Source organism: Lonchura striata, chromosome 5, assembly GCF_050655825.1.
Source record: "Lonchura striata isolate lonStrDom1 chromosome 5, ASM5065582v1, whole genome shotgun sequence".
NCBI lineage: Eukaryota > Metazoa > Chordata > Aves > Passeriformes > Estrildidae > Lonchura > Lonchura striata.
In genome coordinates, this window is record NC_140707.1 from 30310629 (window position 1) to 30332115 (window position 21487).

Genomic DNA, 21487 nt, shown 5'->3' on the forward strand with positions numbered 1-21487 from the left:
AATCCAATGCCAAGGGCTGAACCTGAGGAGGAGATGCCAGGAGGTAGAAAATAACTATAACGTCTTTCAGAATAAGGGAAGAAAGGCAGCTTTGTTGGAGTAACATGAACAGATCATTATGAAAACTCAATTTTTAATGGATTCTTTTAATCCTTGGAATCTAGAAATGGTAGGCCTAAGAGTTAGAGTACAGAATAGATGGGCTTTTGTTCCAGTCTCCTAAGAAGTGCAGAAAAACCCTGATGTTTCAGAAACAAAAATAATAAGAAAGCAATAAGATCAGAAATTTTCAGATTTTTTTTCCCTAGCTCAGGTGTGATCCTTGGTTGTCTTTCTGCACTGTCTGGTGGATATTTCTGCTCTGTATTAGGTGTTCAGTAGATGTTTATGTAAGGCGTATAAAATGAGCTGTGTCAGGTTTGTGGATGGGGTGATGATTACTTATTGAAAAGATTGTCCTTCCAAGGGCCACTCAGAAGTTTCACATGTGATGTAATTAGTTGATGGGAATTTAAAAATGTTTTGTGCCTCTGAGCTAGCATCTGCCTGAATTTCAGTCACTTCCTAAAAGAAATGTGACAAAAATTTGTGCCTTTTGATGCCAGCTACAATTCTGCACCATCTTGACAGAGTTCAGTATGGAAAACTTGAGTCAAATGAGCACACAGTCTGCTTAATGCTTTGGGTTTTGCATTTAAAGATAGGAGGTTCATTAGGTTAAATTAATTCAACTTCTGTAACCCTTCTTGGTTTTTCTTGACTGTATAATCCATGTATGGCTTAGGAAGAGCAGGCTAACAGTAAGAAGCTCATGCATATATATTTCTTCTATCTGAATAGTTCTTTTAATGATCACATCTGATTCAGTGTAAAATGCAGTAAAAGATTAAATAGCTGAATAAAATATTAGACGGGTAATTTCAGAATGATGATTATTCTTTCAGTTGAGTTGCTTCTTAAATTAACACTGATTTTTTTTTTTTTCCCTAAAATACTTTATGGTTCAATTTGGAACAAAACAGATGATGAATGATTGTTTAAGATCTGTAATTAGTTGTTGAGGAATAGACTTAGAGCAGGTACTGGATGTGTAGCTGCAGTGGGAGCTGCAAGTTTTGCCCTGGGTGAGGGATGTGGTGGGAGCACCAGAAAAGGGGCTGTGACCTGGTGCTGACCCTTTGCACAGCAGAGCGCACAGCATCCTGTGGCAGTGGCCAGGTGACCAGACACTGGGACACAGCAGGAGCCAAGGACTCAGTAAGAAGACCCCAGACTATTGGCAGCACAGACTGAGGGTATGAGAGCATGGGAATTCCTTTGTTTGTGGTCCTTCCCCACAGGCACCAGCTTGAGTTGCTTTTGTGTTACTGGGCCACAATTAAATTTTTTTTAGGGATTCAGATGTCTGAGATTCTGCTATGGGAAACCCAGGGTCAGTCTGGTAATGAAGACCTATCTGAATGTGGGGCAGGGTGAACAGGGAGCCAGGTGAGGCATCCATGTGGTTACTGGAGCCTCCTACTTTAAAGGGCCTTTGGTTCCCATTCACATGGTGGGACTTTGACAGCCAGAGTGGCTCCTGACAGGCAGACAGGAATGTTTCCCTAACATTAGTATCCATTACCACCTTCTCATTCATGGCCTAAATGAGAATTGGTATGGAAACTACATTGTTAAAAAAATTCCACTGCAGAATGAGCCAGCATAAGTTCTGTCCCTTTTTCATCTCAGTGGAGGAAATAAACGTTTACTTCAGTATATATTTGTTAGTGGCTAAAGCACTATGCTGCAGTAGCAAAAGCCCAAGGGAATTATACTTCTCTGTTCACTTTATCTCAATTTTTTTCTCCCTGTGCTTTGTTGGTTTGTTACCAAAGCTAGGATATTTTTTACTCTTTTTGGCTGCATAGAATCATTGAGTGTTTTGTTTTGTAAGGGCCCTTAAAGATCATCACGTACGAGGGATGCCAATCACTAGATCAGGTTGCACAGGGCCCCATCCAACCTGATCCTGGACACTTCCAGGAATAGGGCATCCACAACCCTTATAGGCAACCTATTCCAGTGCTTTACCACCTTTGAGTAAAGCATTTCTTTCTACTCTAAACCTGCCCTCTTTGATTGTAAAACCATTGCCCCTTGTCCTGCCAGTGTAAAAAGGCCCTTTCCCTCCCTTTTCTAAGACTCTCTTAAGCACTGGAATGTTGCTGTAATGTCTGTAAGGCCTTCTCTTCTCCAGGCTCAGCAACCCCAGCTGTCTCAGCCTGTCTTTGTCGGAGAGGAGCTTCAACCCTCTGGTCATCTCTGTGGCCCTCCTCTGGACCTACTCTGAACAGGTCCATGTCTTGTTGAGGATCCCAGACCTGGAAAACGCACTCCAGTTAGGGTCTCACAAAAGTGGAGTAGAGGGGCAGAATGATCTGCCTCACCCTGCTGGCCACACTCCTGCATTTGCCTTTCTGGGCTGCAAATCCACACTGTTGTCTTGTGTCCAGCACCCTAAAGTCCTTCTATTTGTTTCATCTGAGATTCTAGGGTCCATTTAGGTTTATACAGAGGTTTTTTTTATTGTGAGTAATGAAAATGTAGCAGTGACTCAAAAATCCAGGAGATGAAAAGTTAAGCAGAATTGTAATAATTTTTCTTTTTCTATTCTAGTTCTGAGCTGCAAAGGCTGTGTGTATAAAAAGTTACTTTGATTTCTGAGTGCTAACTTTAGGTGTATGGGATTTGGGGCATAATTTAATGTTCCTCTCCTTATAATAGCAATTGTAATTAATTTCAGTCTTGAAATATCTTATTAATAGTAGCAATAAAATGGGATATCTCTTACTGATGAAATGTCATTAATATGCCTGAAACTTCAACATCTACTGGTTTTAGTCATATTAGAGCAGACAGTGTAATTTGTAACTTAATGTTCTTAATATAGGTGGAAGAAGGAAGCAAAAATGTTCGCTTGGGCTCAATAATTGGTCTGCTGGTAGAGGAAGGCCAGGACTGGAAGCAAGTTGAAATACCAGCTGATGCTGGTGCTCCATCTTCTGTGGCTCCACCAGCACCTGCACCTGCCTCGGCTCCTGCAGCTCCTTCAGCTTCAGCCCCTCCTAAACTGCAACATCAACCTGGGAAATTGCAGTAAGTTTCTATGTTTGTTATGAAATGGAACTCTTCATTAAATCAGTAGAACTGAACCAAGAAATATTTTTTATTCCTTTTTACCTATAGTAGACTGTCATTTTGAGAGTATTTCGGTATGAGTGAGGTGATAAACCTTGCAGGCCTAGACTATTTCTTTGCTCATAAGCCCAGTAAGTCAATTTAAACAACATAATGTTATTAGAATTAAATGTACTTATATTCTTTCCTGAAATCAAATTATTAAGGATTCTCAGCTTACAGTTGGAAAGAAGTTGTGCTAATACAGGATGGACAATAGTGCTTATGCATCAGAAGCTAGGTGTACCTATGACTTGTTTTCTATTTATTTGAGGAGAGAAAAAAAAAAAAAGAAATTGCCCAGATTTATTCTAATATTTTCATAACAGTGGAGTGTGAAAAACTTAAACAAGTCGGTTCATGTGCTATTTATTAGTTTGGTGTGGGTCTCTTGGTATTCTAAGCATTGCAAACATCTTGGAGGAGGGGTCAGCTGCAGAATGTTAGGTAGCAATAATCCATAATCACTTTGTGTCCCAGGATGTATCCTGTTTGGAGGTATCACTCCTTATTTGTGCTTATTGTTCTCCCCCCAAACCTCATTGCCTTTTCTATCTGGTTTGCTGTGTTCTAAATGCTGCCAGCATTTAGATTTTCCTCATGCAAGTGAACGACAGCTGAGGTCATTGCCCAGGCATTACCTGTAGTAGGAGGATGATCCAGGAAAGGATCTTTGAAAGGATTATGTCTTTCATTTTAGTACCAAAGAACATGCAACTGTTAGAGATGTATCAGCATATTTGGAACCAAATGATCATTTATGACATGGGGTGTTTTTTGGCAAGGGCTTAATGGACCATTCTTAAAATTCAATGAGGTGCAAATGTAGTCTCCTTTGGGAAATAATGAATAAGATATTTTTGTGGAAAGACTTGAAACCAAGTATTTTATTATTTTATGAGTGTTGTTGCTTTGTATCTAAGAATTCTAAACCATTTTCTCTAGATGCTGGCTTTTCTCCTCATTCCAGAAAGCTAATCATATTAAGATGCACTGGGTACTCTGCACCAGTGTGCTGTACTTTATAGTTGACCAGAGAGAAATGTATTTTCTCATGACGTACATTACTGAGATAAGTTAATCTTACTATTTAAATAATTTAAATTTGCCCCCCTCATTTCTTCAGGGTTCGCTTAAGTCCTGCAGCTCGCAACATTCTGGAGACACATGGACTAGATACAAGCAATGTTACACCTACTGGGCCTCGAGGAATCTTCACTAAAGAGTATGTAGATAATTTGGTAAACCTACAAATTTTGATATTAGAGTAATCTCCATTAGATTGAAGTTTGCTTATTTAAAAAGCCATGTCTTTTTTCCATTTTTTGATATGGATGGGTTTAGTTAAATTTGAAAAATCTGTTGAAAAGATAGGGAGAATGGGTTAGGAAGTATTTGAAGAAGCCCTTAATTAAAAAAACCCCAAAACATATATTTGTATTTTTTAAGTCCCATCTTAGCTTTGTAGTAGTGCTGTCACATTTCCTGCAGCTCAGCCTAATGGTCGCTATTAGCAACCACTGTGGATCTCAAGAATTTTACTTCCCAAGATGCATACAAGGCCAAAATAAAATACCAGTGGCCTGTTTTCTTCAACTCCTTTTCTTCAGGGAATTCAGATATTTTTCTTTTTTTGCTGCAGTTCTGTTCTGAAATCTGTCAGGATTTCATTTTTTCCTATTTGTATTAGGCTGGGGGGAGCAATGAAGTGTAATGATAAGAAATTCCAGAATTCTGTTTTTCTCCCATTTTGCTTTCTCCTCTCTATGATTTAAAGAATGTTTGTTTACCAAGCTGTGGTTTTCTTATGGTCTAGTAGTTTTTTGTACCTTTTTGAGCATTTCAATGTAATGATCAGCCCTCAAGCCTTTGAATGAGAAAGTTGAATGTAAAAAAATGTGGTGGATCCAGTGCATTTAGCCTTGAAATGATGTGTTCTCTTCACACGAGTATGTATGTTATTGGAAGTAAGGACAGTGGCAGAAATAAATATTTTTGTTCTCAGTAAAATTATTTATTTTGACAAGTACCATCATTCACTTACACAGACTTTGCTGGCTACTGTTATTTTAGTTCCATTTAGAGACAGCCTGGACCAGGTCAGTGTAACTTGGAACTGGAGCCGTAAAATGACAGTTTCTTTTTCCTTATGACCTTTGGCTGAGTTGAGATGTAATAAGGAATTGGATAGAATATGCTGTGTAACAGCAAATCGTCAGAGAGAGTTCTTTCTTAGTTATGTAAGTGTAATGTGTAATGAGGCTATGGCAGGTGGAAACCCTCTAGGATTTTAGCTAACGAATAAACACTTCCTAGTTGTCATGGAGATCTAGCAAAGATTTTTCTGTAGTTATGAGAATTACCTAGCAAAATAATTTCTTTTTAAAACTGTTTTTTTCTTACAAAAGATTTGGCTATGAAATGTCAGTTTAAGATGAAGAATGTCTGGGGTTTTTTAACGATTATTTTGAAATGGGGTTAACTTTTCAGATGCCTACAGACTATTATATTCAGTTTGAAATTAAATGTGCAGATTCTTATAGAGAGCTGCTGCAGATATTCAGGGAAATACTTCTTTTGCTGCACTCACCAGACTACAAGAAAGAAAGATAGCAAGTTACATAACCAAGCAAGATACTTTCTCCCAACTTTCTACCTTTAAATTCAATTCACTGTAAAAATTGCAACAGCAGTTGGAACTTCCACTCTACTGGTGTTCTCTGTTGTGACCCTCTTGCTTAGCAGGCCAATGCTTTATTTATCTGTATACTTTCATTTATTTTTATTTCTCTTATGTGTCTGTTCAAGGTTGAATTACTATTGGTTTTTTTCCTGCCTGTTTTGTTGTTGGTTTTGTGTGTGATTTTTTTTTTGTGGAGTGTCAGGGGTTTTTTATTTGTTATTTTGAAGTAATATCTTCTCATATCACTTAATATCGTTTTCTTCAAAAATGTCCTAGAAACATCCTAGAAAATTGGTGTGCCAGTACAAAGTAACTCACAAATTCTGTCAGAGATTGCGCCATGTTTTTACTCATCAGCTCAGACATGTTTGGGAGGTCTATATTAAAATTGATTGTTTCAGCTACCTCTGCCCTTTCCCATTCTATTTCATAGTGGTCTAGGGATTTATAAGTGCAGCCATGAAAAAGCTGGTTATTGAGAACCATGTTTTTCTGAGGCCCTGTTGCTCCCAGCTGTTGTTAAGTCAGTGTGTCTTGGGATCTCTGAGCTGTTCAGGCATTTTCAGCTTGCAAAGAACGCAGAGCACACCCATGGAGTGCTGTTTTTCTGGAGATTAAATTCATGTGCATGTATGGAGTACATACTGATCCTGATATCTCTGCTGTGTGCAATGTGTTAGCTGCTGTTTGGGAGGAATGAGCTCTTTCTATAATGATAGGGCAGTAAATCTGATACCTCTAAGTTTCTGATGTGCTCTGAATCTCTGCTACCCATTTGCCTTCTTGCAGGAAATCTATGAATTGAGTAAACAGGTGTAAACTTGTGAAAAGAGACTATGAAACATAATAAAGGGTTTGGGTACAATGTAGTAACAGTAACTGCCACCACAGGAAGCTTCTGTCAATCTATGCATCTCTTGTTGCACTGCTGGATCCTCAGAGATTCTTAGGTGTCTGTTTAACATAATTTGTATCAAGAAAAGTATATTTTGAACGCAATATACTCAGTTTTCTCTCACCATTCTTTGAGTCTTGGCTAACATGAAGTGAAAAGACCAAACATTTCTGCAGTAGTGGTAAACTGAAGTGTAACAGAGTTGCCAGAATCTGCATATTTCTAATAATAGCAGTTTGGTAAGGCATATTTTTGTTCAATAAATGTTTACTAAACTTTCATATCTTTTCTGCAAAGACGTTGCTCTTTCATGTTTGTTATCTCTCTTCTCTGTTACTGACTCATATTGATAGAAGCTAATAGAGTTGTTGGAAAGATGTGACCAATCCTTCTTTTTCCAGTTTTAATAAAATACCTATTTACCTGACTTTTACTTAAACCTGTTTAATTTTATTTGTTTTGTTGCCACTTCTAACTCTGATTATATTCAGGTTTGCAGTGTTGCAACCATGACAGTCATAACACTGATGCACCTGTTTTTCTTAACCAGTTAAATAATTTAGAATTGATGGGGGGGAATCTCTATTCATATGTGTGTATACCGTATGTGAACTTAGATTTTTATATATGTGTCTTTTGTACAAATCAGTTTCAGAACGTCTTGAGTGAATCTTTAAATCTAAAAATAAGCTCAATTTTGGCAATACATTTTCCAATTAATGCACTAAAAACAACCAAAACCAGACGGTCTCTCCTATGACTTGTCAAGTGAGAGCCCTTAACAGATTTTTGGTACCTTCTAAATGTTAACCAAAAAGCTTGTATTATGTCATGCAGTTACTTTTTATGTTTCAAATTGTAATGGTAGGGAATGATTTTCATTCTATGAAATCTATTTTTTTTCCTCTGATGCAGTAGTTGTGTCAAATAATCAACATTTAATTTTAAAACAAATCTTGGCCAGCATGTTAATTTGGGAAAACAAGTAACAGTTTTTAATTGACAAAAACTTTTCTTTTGAGCTCATTTGTTTTTTGTTCTCAATATTGTTTGTTGAAGTATGTATTGAAGGTAAGAATAAATTGAAGCAAATCAGCAATGGGAAGAGGCATTATGTAGAGGTTTTCAATTTTTAATTCTTGTTTCTGGAGTTCTCCATTTTAGGAAGAACTAAGAATGCATAATGTTCTGAGATTTTGTTCTTTCTATAAAGATTTAATAAACTCTTGGCTGTCACTCAAAATAGTCTCTTAAGCAGTAATCTATTGAAATTAGATAGCTTTGTTTAGCATTTATGTTTTGTGTTTCAAACCTTGGAAGTATTTAAGGAGTCTGATTTTTAATTTTTTTTAGTTTCCTCTGCCAATTTGTGAAATTGAACTTTTGTGTTCTTGCTGAAGTGATAGGAATTTATCTGGGGTATATTATACAGGCTTTTGTTAGCAGATCTGGAGAATAAAGAGAGGAGATCTACAAATGACTTGCCTTGCAGTTGGCAGTGATGGTGGAAACGCAGTTATTTCTGTTCAGCCTCCTAGGTGCTGGTCTTTACCTCGTTGCTTTATGAATGCAGTGCACCTGGAGCAGACACAGTGTCATGGCTTAGAGATGGAGCCTCTCCTCTCTGTCATACTGTGCCCACAACAGGAAAATTTTGTGGTGGTAGCTGTATCAGTAAAAAATCCTTGGAGAACACTTTGGCTTTGTTTCTCCAATGTGGTGTTAGGAAGTGTGGGCCTGTATAACATCTGTGCCTGGCTCTGCAGATTTATGTCAGAAAGGTGCAGAGAAATGAGTGATAAATGTGTTTATCAATTTTCACTTAGCACTAAGTAATTACATTCAATTCAGAGTATTACAAATATAACAGATGAAACAGCTTTTACTTTAGACTTTATAGCTTGAATAAATGTACTTTTTCATTTAGAAGAATTGCTGGTGCAATCAAAAATCACTTTACATGCTTACAGTTAGTGATGATTGTTATGCTTCTCTAACACAAGTGTTTTCTGTTACTGCATATTCAGGCCCTTTTATTCATGGAAGTTAATGAGAAGTTACTAAAAAGATACCACAAAGGCAACACAAGATTAATATAATTTAATAATAATCACCTTCTTAATGTTTGGTTTGACAACAGAAATTGTACAGAAGTGGCTAATGAAATAGAATAAGTGATGGAATAGTAATACTTAGGTAATTGTTAAATAGCTTCTTTGCAGTCAGTATTTCACTGTGTTTAATCACCAGGGATGCTCTCAAACTTCTGCAAGAGATGCAGAAAGGTAAACCCAGTGAATTGAAACCTGTGGTTTCCCCAGCTCCTGCTGCAGTGCCTTCTCCTTCACAAGCAACAGCCGTGACTTCCTATCCAAGGCCAGCAATTCCACCAGTTTCCACACCAGGAAAACCTGCTGCACTGGTAACTCTTCTGCTAAGATTTCAGCATTGCTACAGCTGAATAGTGCAAAAGCTGCTTCAGTAGCTCTCAGATTTCTAGATCTAGAGAGAAGAAGGAAACTAAGGCCACCCTAATGTCAAACTCAGTGATGTGCAGTTTTTTCTATGTTTCAGTGATTCTAAGGCAATGTAATTAAAACTGTGAAATCCTTGAAATGATGGTCTGCATACTATTCTGTGTAGCTTGCAAATTGAAGTGATGGAAAAATTTATATTGCAGGCCTTGGAGAAACTAGAATGATTTATTTTTACTGTACTTGATTTGTATGCTTTCCTGGAAGATGTAAATGTCCATTAATGAGTTGTGAAGACCTGAGGAAGGAAAAGGCTTTGTGGTGGCTGCCTTGGAGAGTAAATGCGCTAACTCTAGAACCTAAATTAAATTGAAATGTTAGAAATACTATAAAATATTTTTTTACAGAATAAATGCCCTTGCTGAAATACACACTAGTAGAAATTGAAAAGCTTTTGTGGAAAACACTTTCTGGCTCTAGAACTAAATTTGCTGTATTTTTTTAGTCTGAAGTTTACAAGGTAGCTATAATTCATAATATTCAGGAGATGCTGCTGTTTTTTTTTATTTGGTTTTTTAATTTGGTTTTTTGTTTTTTTTTTGTTTTTGGTTTTTGTTTTTTTTCGCACTGTACAAAGAGCCAATCAGCTTAAAATCTCAGACTTGGATCCATCACAGAATAAAATATGTCTATGGTTGCACCAGAACATACATATTGCCATTTATTGTGTGTTGAGTGCTATTGAATATACACTGAATATGTACTAAGGATTCTATGAATCCTTATATGTTCAAAGGATAGGTGCTAAAGATTAAGTATATAAAATAATGTCTTGCAGAATCTTCTTGCTTTCTGTAGTCACTAGTATTTTAGAGAGATTACTTGCAAGTTGCCGTTTCTAGGAAGAAATTGGCCATTCAAACATTATTGGATTTATCTGGAAGGAGAGAGAAAAATAACAGAAAAGATGCAGTAAAGCCTGTCTTAAGGAGCTACACAGGGAATTGAAAAAGCAGTTTACTGAGGAAGTGTTCTTTCTGTAATTTAAATGGAGCAAAGCATAATCTGAGCAATATGCCAAGCCTGGAAGATGAAATAGTGCTTATATATTCTGGCTGAAAATAAATGCCTCAATACTTGGATTATTCTGTTTTAAACTAGGTTAATTCTATACTGTAAAATGGAATTAATCTGTAAAACCTGTTGTGTTGATCCCAGTTGATAGGAATAGACTATAACACTCAAAGGTCTTTGTCAGTAGTTGGAATGTATCACTTTTGGATACCCAGGGGATAGCTGACATGGTCAGGAGTCACTGATGGTAATGCATAAATGCTGGAGTACTTTCAGCAAAGGGGAACTGTGTTTGCTGTCCTGATATTTAATAAACAGCATGTGATTTCTTTCAGGGCACATTCACAGAAATCCCAGCTAGCAACATCCGAAGAGTTATTGCTAAGAGATTAACAGAGTCTAAAACCACTATACCTCATGCATATGCTGCTGCTGACTGTGCCATTGATGCTGTTTTGAAATTGAGAAAAGAATTGGCCAAAGGTTGGTAGTCTGATTTACTTTAACATGTGGTAATACTAATATGGTTATACTAATTGTTTAATTTTTTCTGTTTATATAAACTTCCCCAGGAGGTGTAGATTTTGTATAGGTAGACCACTATGCATTCTAATAGGGTTTTTTTCAGTATGTTGGACTCAAGCTGTAGTTCCTGGCAATTACTGAATTGGACAACTTGTCAGAATATAGGAAGACAGGTGTTACTTTGCCAGCTCACATATCACTCTGAAGTCTTATTTCTCACAATAACCAGGCTGCATAAGCAAGTAGTGATGCTCTGTTTGATGGAGACTTGAACCTCCTAGACTGGTACTGTCTGTGACTTGTAGGTCTAAGACACTTAAAGTTTTGATCTAAAGCTTCACGATTACTGTCATGGTTTGAAAGCTTGTAGGTTCAAATGGTAGCTTTCCTAAGTCATGTGAGCTCTGCATTCAGAATAACATGGCAGAATAATTTTAATTTGCATTTTTATTGCTGTACTGATTGAGAAACTGAGGCCAACTGTTCTGTACTAGTGACTAGCCCATGCTTATTTATCTGTTTGGTCTAAAATTAAATTTGACAGGTATATTGAGATTTCCTAGATGATGATACAAGAGCTGCTTGTCCTTCCACTGTTTTTTTGTGTGACTAATTTTTAATGCAACAGTACCCAGGTCATTTTTCTACCTGTTATTTTTCCTAATGGTATCTTATTCACAAATGAGAATCAAAGACATTTTCTGAAGCTGATATTTTCTTTAAATAGCAGCAATTCATAAGGAATGAACCAAAAAAGGATCTTAGGAACACTAACTTGAAATTTTTCACACCTCTCCTGCTGTTGTTAATTCTTAATGAATATTTCCTTTAACTGCAGAGGTGGAAAAGCCATATGTCTTTGCATGAAATTGAATAGCAGAGCTTGTCCTGGTCGATTTTTGTTTCCTCTGATGGAAATTGTGGGGTTTTTAATAAACATCAGTGATGCAGGGTAAAATATTACCACATGTGGATCATTTAACTGTATTTCTGCTCTACTGCTGGACAGTGACATTTTTGCCAAGGGTTAGGAATATAGTATGCAAACAGAAACCAGTGCGTATTTGATGATCAAGGTACAGGTTTGTCTGATGTGAAATTCTGTCAGTGCAGCATAGAAATTGAAAGTTCCATTATGTTCTGTTGGAATGCGGTCTCTCTTCTTATACATAGATTACTAATCATGGCAAATATTGCAGGCCAGTTATGTGGTAAGTGGATACATGGTTCACTCCTCTAAATTTGTGATGACCTAAGGATGTTTCACGTGATGTAATGATCTATAAATTATTTTCCCTTGCAAAAATATTTCTAAACTTATGTATGTTACATGCTATAAACCAGATTTGAAAATTAGGCAATTTTGCTGCTTGATCAATTTTGCTGACAGTAGTGGAAGGGTAATTTAGGGTTTTTTTCAGTTGTGATAATGATAAGTTTAATATTGTATAAATCCATTTTAGGGTAATTTTATGGCCTAACCTGCTTTGTATCTATTATCTGTGCTTCTGATGCCACTCCTGATTTTAGTTACAAGTTTCAGTCTCCTGAAACTCTCCTGAGTGCCTTTGCAGGAGATTTTTCTTGATGGATATGTCTTTTGTCCCAAGGGAGGGAAGAGTTTTCTTGCTTTTATTATTGGAGTTTGAAGATAAGTGACTTTCTGTTAATGCTTCAAAGAAATAAATCTGCTGAATCACTAGTCTTGTCATCACACAAATGCTGATAAAGCAAATCTTATAAATAATGATTGTTACCCTTTTTAGATTTTTTTCCTGTTTCCCTTTGCAGATGACATTAAAGTATCTGTAAATGATTTTATCATCAAGGCAACAGCAGTTACTCTGAAGGTAAGCAAATAATTGACTTTAAGAATATTTTTAGTAGTAAACTGCCAAGGAGACAAGAAAAGAATTTTGTGAGTCTATGTGGAGATGTGAGTGGGTTCACAGTAAAGCTGGTAATTTTGTATTACTTATTATCAGGTTTTTTTAGGTTTCCAGGTAAAATTCTCTTCACTGTCTATGCTGTGAACTATAAAAATGAGAATTTCTAGTGAAGATCAACTTACTGCTGTTAACATCTGCAAATCACTGTAGTTGCTTTGTCAGCAGACTAAAGGCATTTGTAAGATCATTCAGTTAAGCTTAGTTACATCTTATTTCTTTTAGTTATAAGCAAACATTTACCTAAGTCTTACACAAACTTTGTTATTACTTCAGGTGTATTCTTATGGTACATTAAGTGATGCCTGCTTTGAAATAAAAATTCTTCTGGCAACCACTCTTCTAATTGCTAGGAATTCTCATTGCCTGGATTACCTCAAAATAATATAAAAACGTTGGAAAGGATGTGAAGGCTGGTTTTCTCATTTGTGAGGATAATTTGAACTATTTAGAAGTTGAGAGAGGAATTTGTTTAAGTTGGGGGAGTATTCCTATGGAATTGAGAGAACACTGGATTGGAAGAGCCTTAACAAATTTCTAGCTGAACATGTACTAAATATTAGTGTACAATTTTAAGAGGCATATCTTAGGTATAGCTTAATGTATAATTTGGACAGAAAATAGACAGGATTCTAGGCAGTTTCATAAGCAAGTGCCCTGAGAGAAATTTGAGGCTTTATTTAGACCAGAAAAAAAACTCTACAAGTTAATACCAAAACCAAAAGGGAGAGCTAAATATGTGTGCTGTGCTTTTGTTACATATATACATAACAAGAAGCTTTTTTAGTGGCCTAATGAAACCTTTTGTGAGGAAATAGTGACACCCCAAGTTTACCATGAACTGCTGTGAGTGTTGGATAATTTATCTCTGCACCAGAGAGCAAGTAAAAGGAACAGGAGACAGAGAGAGCAAGAGGTTTTGTGTTTTGTCTTCTGAGGGGGCTGTTAGTTTTTGAGGTGATGATAATGTTGTGTTGATATGGAAGTAATCAATAAAATTATTCTATTCTATTGCTTTGTTAGAAATCTATGCTAGCATTTGCTTGACTATTAAAATAATACACTAAAAAAAACCCAACATAATTAACTCAGTATATCAAATTCATGATCAAGTTCACATCTCATCTCCTTTCTGTTCAGCATTTCAGGAAAAGATGTGGGCAACTGCTTTAAAAAAAGAAAAAAAAGAAAACCTACTTCTGCCTGTACCTCCCCCCTGAAATTGGGTAGTGCAAATACATCTTCAAGTTTAAATTCAAGGCAGTTTCATTGACTCTTTTCTGGGTACTCTTCAGAGAATATTTTGTTAATATTTTATTTCTGAACAATGAAAAATATGTTCTTCTAGCTTTAATGAGCTGACTGCAGCTGGTTTGACAGTTTATGACATACCTCAAGATACTGCTTGTATTGGTTCTTGAACATGCTAAATTTGTCTTTCACTTAGAATATCACAAGTCCAGTTATGGGTTCTGTGTTTCAGCTGACATTTGACAGCCAAGATTTTGCGAATGTGCCAGTGGGCTCACCAGGTGACAGCCCAGTATAACCATTCTTCTTTGTGGAACAAGAAGGGAGAAGGGTGGAGGAAAGAAGTAAAACTTCCAGGCTGATATCCTCAAGTGATTGGGCTTTGTAACAACCTATAGCAGCTGAACTTTAAAAATAAATCTTTAATTGTTGAAGTGACAAATTCTGTCTCTGCCATCTCTTTTGAATACCTTTATATAAAGAGTTTGAGTTGCACAGCACCCACTTGAGGGCATCTTACAACTGTGTAAACTGTGGGACTTCTAGAATTTTATTTAGCTTGCAAAGAATACTACATACTTTTTTCTTCTTTTCTCTCTTTCCTTTTACTTTTTTTTCACTGTACATTCTGGTGTTGAAGAATAGGAACTCGGAATACTGTTGTACCACTTCTTCCTGGGAGTGCAGTTACTTTAGATAGACAGTACAGTTACTTTTGATATTGTGTCTCTCCCATAATTTTTCTGCAATACTTTCTTCATTTCATTAAACTGAAAAAACAAAATGAAATTATCAGTTAACATCTCAATTTTAACTTAGTCCACCAACAAAAAAAAATAATCTGATGCATTTTAGGAGAACATCTGAATAACAGTGAGTGTACCTGCAGCATATTTTATTTGTTGAGACTCTTTCTTGAGACACCAGTGAAAAATAACATGCAGGTACAGTAGGATGTCCATATCCATGCTTTAAAATCCAACATCTTATGATTTATTTTGTGGGAGAAGTTGCACTGCTTTGAGAGTTTACATGCTGACCCATTATAACATGTTATCAGTGAAATTTTTAGTAATTTGAGTTTTTTTTTCCTAGCAACACTAAACAAACTTCTGTCTGTCCTGCCATTTTTAGTTTCTGGTGCATACATTTCATGCTTTTTGATAAAGTAAATACGAATTAAATCAGTGCAAACTAATTCACTTGGTGGATGCCTGTAGGTAGCTATATGTCTTAAAGGAATTTCCTTTTTCTTAATAAATGATTGTACAGTTATTCTTTTAACAGCTGTCTTTTTTTTATTGTCTGTGTGTTAGCAAATGCCAGATGTGAATGTGACGTGGGATGGGGAAGTCTGCAGGCGGCTGCAGTCCATTGACATCTCCATTGCCGTGGCAACGGACCGAGGGCTCATTACGCCCATCATAAAAGATGTTGCTGCCAAGGGAATACAGGAAATTGCTGCCTCTGCAAAGGTGGGTCTGAAATGTGCAGCAGGCTGAAGAATAGAGCAGCTGTATGGTTTTCTGTAGCAGAAAATGTAGCATGACCCAGATACACATCAGTAATAACAAAGGCAGTGGAACTAAAGCATTTTCAGCATTACTTACACTTCAAAATCATTAATTTTGCAACTCTCTTCATTTTTGATCAACAATAATATCATGTTATTTAGTTCAATGGTGGCTAGACTTCTTGAAAAATAAACCTTTACAGACTTTTGCAATTTAATATAATTGTAATTCTTCAATCCTCAAGAGAGTGCTGCTTAATGCTAATTTCATTAGTATTTCCAATCTTGAGGTTTGAGATTTTGGTTTTTTTGTGTTTTTTCACTTTCCCAGAAAATTTCTTGTGTCTGCTTTTTTTACTGTCTTTGCAGTTATATTATGGAACACATTTCTGTCTACATTTTTTTCAACGTGCAGTTCAATTAAGGATGTAACATTAAACTCCTCAGACTAATGAGCAGTATTTTGCATAGACCAGGTGCCAGTCAGTGTGATATGTGGTGGTTGTTGCCAGATAAAGGAGTGGGTTTTGGCAGGCAAAAGTAGAATGAATGATGAAATGTCCCAAGACAGGCTTCTTTTTATCACTTAACGAGTGCTAATCAAAGGCCTACAGCATCTGAGGAATGCAATGGAAGGAGGTCCTGGGGCATAAGAATGTCCCCAAACTCGACACCACTGTGCCTTTTATGTAAAACTACAGAAATCATAATAGTCCATGTTGACGGAGGGGAACAGCCAAAACGTTGTAGCAGAAAAAGATGGGTCATGCCACAAAACATTAATAAATGGGTGTTTTTAAGATTTTTTTTCCAGTCCATATTGCTTACTTTATGCCCAGTGTGTAGTGAAAACAATTCCTTACACTAGTAGCCAGTTGAGGAGGAAGGTCAGCTGAGATGGTTTTGGGGTTGGTGATAGAATGACAAGAAGAGAAGCATTGTTCATTGTTGTGCTTTCATTATCATTCCCAATACCTGTCATAGTAGTATGTGTGGTATTGCAAACCTCTTACCACAAATCAATGCCCTGCAGTGATGGAAATGCAGCTTGTGTTACATTCCATGGGGCCATGATAGTGAGCATTCCCCTTGCCTTTCAAGTGGAATGTGTGTGACATAGGTGTCCACACCAACATCATTTTGCTTTTCAACTTCTTCACTGAATTACTGAAATAAACATGTACCTCATGTGCACACATTGGAACTGCAGATACTTCTCTGTCAGTTTCCCTGTAGTTTGGCAGGGGCTTTCTGTGTGTAATTGCTTGTATATCCCCTTCTGCTGCATGGTAATTTGGATTTCTTTCCAGGTCATATGCATCCTGGCACTGGATTTTCATAATTCAAATAATGCAATTACACAAACACATCATGCTTATATTGATCCTGTTGTGTGAATGCTTTTCCCATGGCCATTGTCTTCACTAATTATTCAGAAAGGAGAAAAAGCCTAAACTAAAGCTTAGTGTATCCTTGTAGTTTTGACAAGCTTATTAAGAATTTTAAAATTTTGTACAGCTCTGTGATCTTATCTTGGAATGTAGTATGAACTTCTTGGGCTGTATTTGAACATTTCTTCGGTTAAATTTTAAAGAAGAATCTCACAAATGAAATGGAGATCACAGAAGGAGTGACCTTAAAGGCAACCTTCAGAAGGTAGTTTACCTGGGAGAAATATATTAATTCAATCTGGTAGAAAGTCCTGAAATAGTACATGTTGGTTTCTTTAAACAAATATGTTAAGAATACTGTGAATTTATCTCATCAGTGTTTTGCTAGATAATCTACAATCACCAGGGAGAATGGTGGTTCCATTGTAAAAACTGGAACAATATTTGTAAGGTGAGAGAACGGCGTTTATTGAACAGCCAGTATTGGTGAGAAAGTGAAGTTTCGTGTCCTAGTCTCTTTGCCAAATCATTGCAGATACAGCAGTGTTGCTGAGGTGCTTCCCTAAATCCAAAAGCATGTGACTTTTGCTTACTTAATGTCTGTATGGTACTTAAAATGTTTTACTGAAATAAAAATAATTAGTCTATTACAACACACTGATTTCTTTCTTTTCTCTGCCTGTTTTCTTTCTTTTTCTTTAGGCTCTAGCAAAGAAGGCCAGAGATGGAAAGCTGTTACCAGAAGAGTACCAGGGAGGATCTTTTAGGTAAAACTCTAGCACCATTTAATAAATGCAGAATGGGTTCAGAACTGTTTTATCCTCAGCTATTCCACTGTCTTTTAATGCATTGCTTTTAAAATCTTGCTCTGTTTAGAGTGAAACTCCTTGTGATGATTCTTAGGGCCAAACCTAGACTGTGTCTTGTATCAGGGAGAAACAATTACCCTGCTACAGGTTCATTTCATCTGTACTTGGCACTGGTGAGGCCACACCTTGAGTCCTGTGTTCAGTTTTGGTTCCATCCCCACAAGAAAGACATTGAGGACCTGGAGTATGTCCAGAGAAAGGCAGGGGAGCTGGTGAAGGGTCTGGAGCACAAGTCTTGTGAGGAACAGCTGAGGGAACTGGGGTTGTCAAGGCAGGGGGGACCATATTGCTCTTCACTCTTTCTGCTTAAAAGGAGTGTAGTTGTGGTGAGGTGTGGGTTGGCCTCTTCTCCCAGGTAGTAACAGGAGGAGAGGAAATGGCCTCAAGTTGCACCAGGGGATTGGATATCAGGAAGAAAATATTCATTAAATGGATTGTCAATCATTGCAACAGGTTGTCCAGGGAAGTGATTGATTCACCATCCCTGGAAGTGTTCAAAAAGCAGGTGGATGTAACACTTAAGGACCTGGTGTACAGTAAACATGGCAGTGGTGCCATTTGATGGTTGAACTGTACTGTTTAATCCTTTTTCCACTCTTTGCTGTAACTATAACCAAGAAAGGAGGAGATGATGGGCCAGCTTTCTCCATAGACAACTTGTCGCAGAAGAATCCAAGCCTTTCCTAATATACCACTTCACAGGTGGTGACACAGAATTGTTTTCATGTGCCTGAGTGATACCTAGATGCCCAAATTTTATTGCTTAGTGGATACCAGCAGCCATTGTAAGTTGCAGTTGTGAGGTTCAGTCTAAAAGACATTTGGCTTGGAACAGGGACAGGCAAAATATATTTAAATGGCTTAATTTCTGGCTTCATTGTGTGCAGTGCAAGAATATATTGCTGTAAAGAGATGGGATTTTTTAAAAGGTGCATAATTTTTAATTACAAAAATTCCAAACCCTTGAGAGTCTGAATGTACTCAACTGAAAACAGTTCAGATCTATTTTTAAGTTAATGGGTTTTGCCTTGGAGGGAATTTAAATCATACTAGTTCTTGTATATAGATTATTTCTTGGATGGAATATGTAATTTCTGATATTACTGAAACTCTTTTCTGTTTTGTTCAGTATCTCCAATCTGGGCATGTTTGGCATCAGTGATTTCACAGCTGTCATAAACCCTCCTCAGGCCTGCATCCTCGCTGTGGGCCGGGCAAGACCAGAGCTCAGAATTGTGGAAGATGAAGAAGGGAATGAGAAACTTGAACAGCATCAACTCATGACAGTGACTCTTTCAAGTGATGGTCGAGTGGTGGATGATGAACTGGCTTCAAAGTTTCTGGAGACCTTGAAAGCCAATATAGAGAATCCAATGCGACTGGCCTTAAATTAAACTCAGTGAAGATTGCTTCCTGGTTTGGCAACATAGATAACTATCATATACTTAGGATTGTTTTTCTGTATAGAGGAGCAAATAGCTGAAGACGGACAGTTAAAAATACTTAATTTATGAATTAATGTGAAACACTCATGATTTTAGTCTTCTGTAATAACCAGGTTTCGTACTGTAAAGCTAAAAGACTTTGAAGTTAACATACCACATTTCTTTAAACACATATTACCAATGGCACACCTTTGCATAGGAAAGTCAATCTCATCTGTTAAAAAAAACTCAATAAAAATTCATTAAATATAAAAGGGAATAATAGAATAATTTGGGTTGGGAGGAACTTTTAAAGGTCATCTAGTCCAGCTTCTCCTTCATTGACCAGGGATGTCTTCTGAGCCCCACGCACCCTGACCTTGAATGTTCCCAGAGATGGGGGATCTTCTGCCTCTCTGAGCAGCCTCTTCTTTTACCACCCTCACTGTAAACATCTTCCTTATATCTAGTTTGAATCTACCTAATTTCATTTTAAAACTATCATCCCTTCTCCTATTGCAACAGGCCCTGCTAAAAATTTGTTCCTGTCTTTCTTAAAAGCCTCCTTTAAGTATTGAAAAAAGCAGAACTTAATTGTGCAAGCAGTGTTCTCACAGAGGTCCCAGTATGAAATGTCAAATTTTGCACACTGAGTAGTTGCCGATTGATGCTGTTCTTTGCATGGATGGAATGTAGATGTAAGTAGAAAGTGTTTCATCTTCAGTGTATATTGAAATGTAACTCGGAGGCTCTAGTGCAGTGGCCTGAACTTTAACAGAATTTGATTGGTATCTTTCTTACATATAAATATGGAACCACATATTGCATGTAAATGTTATGAAATAACTGTTTACAGGACCTCATGAGAATATAAATTGTCAATAGAATTATGGGAGTTTGTTTTATTTTGGTTTGTGCAACTGCTTTTTCCTAATGATTTGTAGGAATAATTATGGCAGCAGTTTTACAAGTAAACAGCTACTTGCAGGACAACCTTTACTTAACACTGAGGTGAGAATTTTTGATAAATAAGTTTGCTTCTTTAGCAGCTTCTATCATAAATTTCAAAAACTATTAGTTTGACTGGAGAGAACTTTGATTACCAGATACAGTTTACTGTGCAGGAATGGACATAGCCATTCTGTATTTCCAAGAGTTTTTTACAGATAAACCATGTTAAAGATTGGTTCCTGAGGATTAATTTGCAATATGAAACTTTTGACTTCCAATTTTTCCAAAGCTGGTTGTTAACCTCGTATTACTGTGCAAAAAAAAAAAAAAAAAAAAAAAAAAAAAAAAAAAAAGGAACAATTTCTATATTGTCCTTAATGTACAAGAAGATCTCATTGCTGAATCTGCTCTGCCCAGGAGATTTTTCAGGCCAGTTATAAATCTGATTACCTGCTTTTCACTTGTGCACGAGTTGCTGCCCTAGGTGGTGCTCCTGCAGGTGAGGGCTGCATGGCTGCTGTGCGCCGCTGCAGTTCTGCATGCACTGCGATCCCCTCTTGCAAGCCAGTGCTTTTCCTGCGCCCTCGGAGCCACTGGAAGGCGCTGTTACATGTAGGGATGGGATGGGATGTGTGTCCCGTCTCACCCGTGTGGGTGTTCACGTCTATTGTGCTGTCCCAGCAAGGCAAGGCAGCTTCTCCAGGTTAAATAAAACTTTGGAGCTTTGGAACTGGGCAAGGCTGACACGAGGCTGAATTACAGTTTCTTTACACCTGCCTGCTTTGCCAGCATTGTTACTTGAAGCAGATAAAATTTGTCAGTCGTCAGTCTGTGAAGGAAATGTGTGGAGTTCAGATGTGTGACAGCAGTCAGATCTCCGTAATTCAGAGGAAATGCACCCTTTGGCAACATCTCTCACTTCAGCAGAAGTGAGACAGCAAATACCTACCTATGCAGATTAGATAGTCAGTATATTCTTGATGATTTAGGATAGGAACAATGGGTAATTTTACAGAAAGAGTAATTGGTAATGGGTATGCTTGCTTTTGAAGCAAATTTTCCTCAAAGTAAAATTTTCACAAATGAAAAATTCAGCTTTTTGTGTTTTATTCTTTCAAATGTCTTCTGGCAGCCTATTGTTTACATACCAAAACAAGAAATACAATGAAAGCATCTACTTACTTGAGTAATTTTTTAAAAAACATAAAAATGTTGTATACTAATATGTGCTGGAATGCGTGCCTTTAGGATACATACTATCTTTGTATCATT

The 21487-nt window shown here is 37.1% G+C and overlaps 1 protein-coding gene across 2 annotated transcripts in view; it reads left to right on the forward strand.

Annotated features, from left to right (window-relative positions):
* Positions 1-20151, forward strand: part of PDHX (pyruvate dehydrogenase complex component X) — a 32958-nt gene extending 12807 nt beyond the window's left edge. For both annotated transcript variants that reach the window (XM_085581685.1, XM_021555099.3), the window contains exons 4-11: positions 2933-3138; positions 4346-4444; positions 9048-9219; positions 10681-10828; positions 12662-12720; positions 15384-15542; positions 17674-17738; positions 18970-20151. In XM_085581685.1, coding sequence (XP_085437811.1) covers positions 2933-3138; positions 4346-4444; positions 9048-9219; positions 10681-10828; positions 12662-12720; positions 15384-15542; positions 17674-17738; positions 18970-19234 — 1173 coding nt within the window. In that variant the 3' untranslated portion in view covers positions 19235-20151. The remainder of the gene's footprint in view (positions 1-2932; positions 3139-4345; positions 4445-9047; positions 9220-10680; positions 10829-12661; positions 12721-15383; positions 15543-17673; positions 17739-18969) is intronic.
* Positions 20152-21487: the final 1336 nt, after the last annotated feature.